This window comes from Lactuca virosa, chromosome 8, assembly GCF_052849685.1.
Source record: "Lactuca virosa cultivar CGN04683 chromosome 8, Lactuca_virosa_CGN04683_v6, whole genome shotgun sequence".
Classification (NCBI taxonomy): domain Eukaryota; kingdom Viridiplantae; phylum Streptophyta; class Magnoliopsida; order Asterales; family Asteraceae; genus Lactuca; species Lactuca virosa.
Genome location: NC_136433.1, coordinates 30,701,457 through 30,708,259, shown reverse-complemented (window position 1 = coordinate 30,708,259; position 6,803 = coordinate 30,701,457). Strand labels below are relative to the sequence as shown.

Here is a 6,803-nt window from a genome sequence, read left to right as displayed (position 1 = left end):
ATGTATTCAAGTTTCTAACAAATGGCTTTCAAAACTACTTTACTACCATATTGAACTTTATAGGGAAAATCAAAAGATTTACAACAACAAACACACCAGTGAAATCTTGAAAAACACACTAACATTATGACATAAGTTCTTCAATAGATTAACATAATGGATGTGTTTACAAGTTATCAAAGGGATCTGAGATAAAAATTCAAGAAATTACATGCAATAGAACACGAGCCGGCTTGAATGGAATCTCGACGATCCAACTTGAATGAAAAAATTATAATGAAAGGAAAAGGGACTATAAATACTAAATAGGAAATCAAACTAGCCTTATAACTAATAATGAAATGTAAATTAAAAACCGAATACTCCAAAAAAAAACTGAACATAAATTATTTATTTATTTATTTGTATTTTTTAATTTTAATATATATTTTAATCAAGTATTAATTTACTATGTTAATCTTTTAATAGGTTCAAAAATAAAAAACTATTAATATATACTTTTTCTCTAAAGTTTTTACATGTATAATATATTTTTCTTAATGGTTCTTTATAAATTTTAGTTTACAATAAACAATTTACTTTATTTCTTTTATATAGTTGAGTAGCTGACTAATAGTCAAGTCATATATTTATAAAAATATACTGGCTTTTAAAAATCGAATTGCAAAAATCAATCTATCAAAATTGTAATTTGTTTGGTTTAGATCGGATTCGAATTTATTATTTGACTATTTAGATCTATGTTTTGAAAACTGAAATAAAAAAATATTATCTGTAAGGTTCGAATTTCAATAAGTATATTAATTAGCTTGCAACAAACTTATATTAGGATTAAATCGTTGTTTCCATTTTATTTATGTGATGGTCGATGATACAGTAGAACGATTTATGTAGTTTGCCTATATATATATATATATATATATATATATATATATATATATATATATATATATATATACCCACACGTAACATAACCAATTAACCATAGCGAAGGCTTAGGCTTAAAACATAATGAAATTTAAAAAAAAATAATAAAAAATTACAAGAGGCCTATGGATAGGCCCATTGGCCTATTGGCCACCCCATCAGCTAGATTAATATTTGACAAAAATAGAAATCAACAAAATCTCAATTATGAAAATCAAATTAAACAATTTTATGGATGTAGCTCCTTTTGTTTCCTATAATTTTTCTTCCGTTGATGTAACTACAAAATATATGCGCAACCAAGAGTATAAAAAATTCTATTTGTCGTGTCAAGGAAAAAAAAGTTTGGAAAATAAGAGTTCGTTCCATGTATCTTGAAGCCCAGGCAAACACCAGTGTATACAATCTGCATAGCTACTGGGGTTGGCTATTTGTTCCGATGTCAAAGGGTTCCACTGTTTCTTGTAGATTGATGTGTGAGCATCTTTTCGGTAAAGTGAGAGTTGCGTGATGTTCAAAAATGTTATCGGAAACTTTGATTCTCTAAAAACATCTCCAATTATTTTCATTATGTTTTTCTTGCAATCTGATCCCCAGTAGTTTGGATCTGCAATCATTTTTGTCTGATTGTAACATCTTCTATTTGGACTGCCTCCCCATTCAATGCTCCTACACATAAAACCACAAAAACAAGTACTAAGAAAGTAAATTTTTACACCAATTTTCTCCAAAAATTAAAAATATATTAGATCCTTTATATTTCAAAAAAGCCTATATGTTTATTTTGGAAAAGAGAAATAACTAACTTTTGATGAGTTGGAGACATTCCGGTGAAAAAGACTCTTGTTTTGTTAGGATCCATATTCTCCTTTACCCATCTCATCATACTTTTCATCATCATTCTATAAGCATCCTCTGTTGACACTTCTACTATCTGTTTCACTTCATCATTAAATGATCCATGCCTGTATTTTCATCTTGTTATATTAGACGTCAAAAGAAAAAATTAGTTTGAAATCTAAGAGAAAGATGAAGAAATAAGAAGTTACAAAATTTTGAAATCGGCATCTGTCATCCACCATAGGTAAGTATTGAAAACTATTATATCAACCCCTTTCCAATGTTTTCCATGCTTGTTTATAGAACCTTTTCTTACAATTCTATCAGAAATACGATGTATGACAGCATCATCAGCATTTGACTCAAGTAAAAAAGGAGCCCAATAGAATTCAATTGTCGCGTTGTAATCCTACAATATACAACAAATTAATAATCATCATTAGCCAATAATGCAATTTAGTGACTTACTTAACTTGTAATTAATATATTATTTGCTTTTATTAATACTCGATTTGAGTGATTGTTATTGGTGATCAAGTCTACAACTAGTATTAATAAGAAGGCTAGCTTGTGTATAATGAAATTAAATGATGTAATTGGTTTTATCTTAAACCTTTACCTTGGCAGTGAAAACAGTCAGAGAACCGAAAGTTTCCATGGATTTAGCATTATCAGGGATGAGTGAATGTAGAAGACACACCATTGATACATATTGGCCTCTGTTTAAGGAATCTCCAACGAACATCATTCTCTTGTTTCTTAATGTTTCCAGCATTAGTGATGCATTGAAGCTGTCATTAATTATCGACATAAGCAAAGATCAATTCACGTTTTTTGTCATTCAAGTTAACATTTGTGCTAAAAGATATTTACCATGCATGTCGATGAAATGATATGAAATATCTCGCTGTGTGCTATATACAAACATATTACAACTGATATATAATTTCAAAAATGTTGTCATCAAAAGTACACGTAAGAATCATACTTTAGAGTTCAGATTAGTATTTATGAAAGAGATGCAAATAAATGAGTTTCTGATTACTTTAAAAATCCATGTTTGTAATTGGTTTTGTGGTTGCTTAAACTTGTGTGTGTGACACACCTAGAATATATATGGATTTTTATGAAGTTGGAGATTATTTATTGATACTAAGCTTTGTAGGTTATAGTAAACCTCAAGTTTTTAAATTGGAAGTGTTACGTTATATTTGCATAAGTCACACAATTATGTTCCTAGTAACTATGTTGAATAGTAGATTGAAAGAGAGAGGTGGGGTGGGGTGGGGGGGGGGGGGGTTGATGCTAATATTTTGTAGTATATTGTTACAATACTGTGCTTTCTGATATTCAAAACAATCTATGAAGAATGCATGAGTGAATCATTCAAACCATTATATTTGTTATTTTGTTGCAAAATATCAATGATTTTTTAATGAAATGGTCAACTTTGTCGATAGTACGTCTACAAAACATAAAAAGCAGAGCACCTAAAGATATTTTTAAACATAGTTTATGAACGTTGATCATATTTCTTACATATAAATGCTATTAGAAGAACGTAAGCTCTTATTAAAACAAAATTTACTATAATTTGATAACTAACAATTACTTGAACATATTTTCAAGTGGTTTTTGGGTTAATATTATTACCTAATTTGGCTACCTCTCCCACTGATATTAGAAAGGTAAACCATTGCGAAGACATAACCCAACCAAAATACACGACTTGAATTTTGAGGCGAAATTCAAATCCAAACTCATGTTCATTTCTAGTATAAAAACGTAACGTTTTGTTCATGTTCAAAATTTGACACAACATTGTGTCGTGTCATGTTATATAATAATTGTAATGCTGTGTAATGAAAACTAAAAATATAACACGAGTGTTTGATTTGACATAATAATTGTCATGTTGTGTAATGAAAACTAAAATATAACATGAATGCTGGATTTGACACCCATATTGGATATAAATAATCAATTTTGAAGCAATCTTGTCAATTCTTAAATTTCTTTTAATGTTAAAAATGAAGTTGAATTGCAGCATTTTGACACAAAAATAATGTCTATACTTAAATGGTGTGGTATTGGAGATGCAAATAGGATGGAAAAAGTGGAGTGAGAAGAAGGAAGAGAGGGTTGAGCATGTTGGCGTACCCACAATAGACGGGAACACCACTCCATGTGACTAACGGTAACAAAACGTTCGGAGAATTTAACGACAACTACTCATTCCACCCTTATGGTACTTCAATGTTGACATAAGAATTTGAGATTAGTTTTTCAATGTGAAGCTTCATCTTTTATCAAGATACTAAATTTTGTGTAGTTTTTTATGCAACACTATTTATCTTGTAAAATAACATCAAATTTATTTTTTGTGTAATACTTCTCAAGTGTGAGTGTGTGTTTTATGTCATATTATTTTGAGATTTCCTAATCAGCTCCTGTTTGGAATTATAATAAAATGGTCACGGTTTGGAATTATAAATACAAAACTATTTTAAAATTATAATAAAATGGTTTTTTATTTTAACAAATAAAATAATATAAGATTCTAAATTATGTTAGACGTGACGGCTTGGTCAAACATTAAGCTTTAACGAGCAATGACGTTCGTATCAATTATATATATATATATATATATATATATATATATATATATATATATATATATATATATATATATATATATATATATATATCACATAATTATAGAATTATATCAAATATATCAAGTTTTTAGAAGTGTTATATCAACACTTAATATAAAAAAGCTAACAAAAATCAATTGGTTTACGCCAATCAGAAAAAACAAACAAAAAAATAATGAGTTGTGATTTTGCTTATGGACTACAATTTATTCACGGACGGACCACATAATCCTATAATATTTGAGGTTTGAAAAAAAAAAAATCTAAATTTTTATACAAGTGTTTAATGTATAGTAAATACTTATACAAATATACTTGTACAGATGTAGATAGTTGAAATCGGCAATGGACAGGGAAAATCACAGATAACCACATGCTATTTGTGTTTTTATCATGCTAAAATGGCAAAGTTCAATTTTTCTTATTGTTTTATGCTTATGATAAAATCACATATCTAATCTCAAAATTGCGGTCCAAATAATAAAATCTCAAACCGTGAAAGTTCATATGCGATGGATCGTTTTTATTTTTTGGTTATTTTTTTGAAATAAAAATTAAGTACTTACGAATAAACTTGTCCTTGTTTCGCAAATTTAACTGACTGCAAAACAATTAACAATCCATAAACAGGAAGTCAAATCTGCATGAGTTGGTGGAACCATGATCTAACTCTAACTAAATTTTTAAAATTAAATATTGTTTATTTAATTATATTTAAATGAGTTGGTGGAACCCATGATCTAACTCTAACTAAATTATTAAAATTTAAATATTTACATACATGTTCCTCGATCAAAAATTAAGAATTAAGAATTATGTTGATCATATTTTGGTTTCAAAACCCTTTTTTCGTAACCCTTATGATACAATTGCAGCTTATCGGTAAAAACGAATTAATTGAATGCGGTAACAACTAGATCAATACGTTATTGCTGCAAAAGTAGCTCCCATCAAAATTTACTATAAATGTGTGGGGACCTAGCTATTATAAGATTTATCGACACTAGTACGAAGTATATAAAAAAAAACCTTTTACATCTATATTTGAACCACTTATGTCAGTTAAAACTATCTATATATGTAAATACGTCCTAGTTTTTGTAATAATCATAAAAAATAAAATTATTTTTCGGTTAATTTTTTACTTTGAAGTAAATTACATGTAAATGCATTAATATTAAGTTATTAACATATATAATAAACATGTAAGTGATAATTTAAATATGTAATTTTACTGATTTTAATATTCTAAATACATGTAAAAAACATTATTTAAATAATTAGCGATCAAATTAAATAACAGTTTTCATTGAAAAGATAAATTTTTTTTACCTCGGGAGAGAACAAGCATGAGGTTGCCATCTCCAAAACTGGTAATCCCGGTCCGGCCGGCCATGCTCCTGGCATGTGAGCTGCGGCTGTATGTACGGACACTCCGATTCTTTATAGAACGGATGGTTCACCGGATCCCACACCCACCTGCCGCTAAATACATCGCACCCCTTCTCCTCTTCCCCGACTGAAAACGGCAGCTTCGTGTCATGAATCTGATGCTTCTCTAATTATATATCGCCGGAAAAGTTTCAATTTCAAATCGCATTTTTAGTTTTCCGGTGAGTTCGAAAAGGAAAGATAACGTACCAGTAGCAGTAGAAGGCGGTGGTGGGTTGGGGTTGATATGGTCGAGATGAAGGTGGTGTTGTTGTCCGATGATACAACGGAGGTCTTCACCGTAGAGGAAGATGGCAAAGATGATGAAGACTAGGAAAGTAAATAAAAGATATGGCGATATTGGAGGTTTTCTGATGAGAACAGAGGTTGGAGATGAAAAAGACCTTAGAGGTTCCGGCTTCATTCTCTTTATCTTCGATTTTGGATTATGCTTCGACGAATGGGTCCATGTTTTTATGATGAATTGATGATATAGAAACTTTGACTTTATTATAAAGTTGCAAAAACGATGATGCTTTATGTTTAACATTTGTCAGTTGTTTACTAAATAAAAAAATAATAATAAGTATAAATAAATTACTCAAGAGTCAAAGATATATAGAACCCATTAACAACGGTACAAAAAAGTAGTGTTCTATTTATTAAATAAATTTTAACTAAATTGTAGAAAACTAGAAATGGTCTATGTGACCGTTTTTTTATTTTTTTAAACGGAAAATCTAAGATACTCCTAAACTACTCCTTAAATTCATCTATGTCCACGACGGAACTTGAACCCTCAACTTCAAGGAGGGAGGACAACACCAGATACCGCTGTGCTAGAAACCCTTTGGTCATTAAGTACTGGGTTTATTACGATTTTGATAAAAATTAGAAAAAATAAAAAATAACCACACGTAACCCCCACCAAATGTCATAACCGCAACA

General features: G+C 29.5%; 1 protein-coding gene across 2 annotated transcripts; it reads right to left on the bottom strand.

The window, feature by feature from the left end:
• Positions 1 to 1,113: 1,113 nt before the first annotated feature.
• On the bottom strand, positions 1,114 to 6,336 carry LOC145130187 (protein trichome birefringence-like 33). Of its 2 annotated transcripts, none has more exons than XM_079065027.1 (6): positions 6,066 to 6,336; positions 5,757 to 5,943; positions 2,387 to 2,558; positions 1,977 to 2,176; positions 1,734 to 1,892; positions 1,114 to 1,596 (listed from the first exon to the last, which is right to left on the bottom strand). In XM_079065027.1, exons 1-6 carry the CDS (start codon positions 6,277 to 6,279, stop codon positions 1,257 to 1,259), a joined length of 1,272 nt encoding a protein of 423 aa, XP_078921153.1. In that variant the 5' UTR covers positions 6,280 to 6,336; the 3' UTR covers positions 1,114 to 1,256. The 2 variants fall into 2 exon arrangements, with proteins under 2 accessions (XP_078921153.1, XP_078921152.1); XM_079065026.1 differs by having other exon boundaries at positions 5,757 to 5,982; positions 6,066 to 6,335.
• Between the last annotated feature and the right edge of the window lie 467 nt (positions 6,337 to 6,803).

Excerpts from the sequence above, each read along its gene's own strand:
- LOC145130187 (XM_079065026.1), bottom strand. The coding sequence starts at position 6,279 with ATGAAGCCGGAACCTCTAAGGTCTTTTTCATCTCCAACCTCTGTTCTC. Across the intron at positions 5,983-6,065 it reads ACCGCCTTCTACTGCTACTG|AGAAGCATCAGATTCATGAC; the intron begins GTACGTTATCTT and ends ATATATAATTAG. Across the intron at positions 1,597-1,733 it reads ATGTCTCCAACTCATCAAAA|GAGCATTGAATGGGGAGGCA; the intron begins GTTAGTTATTTC and ends TTTTATGTGTAG.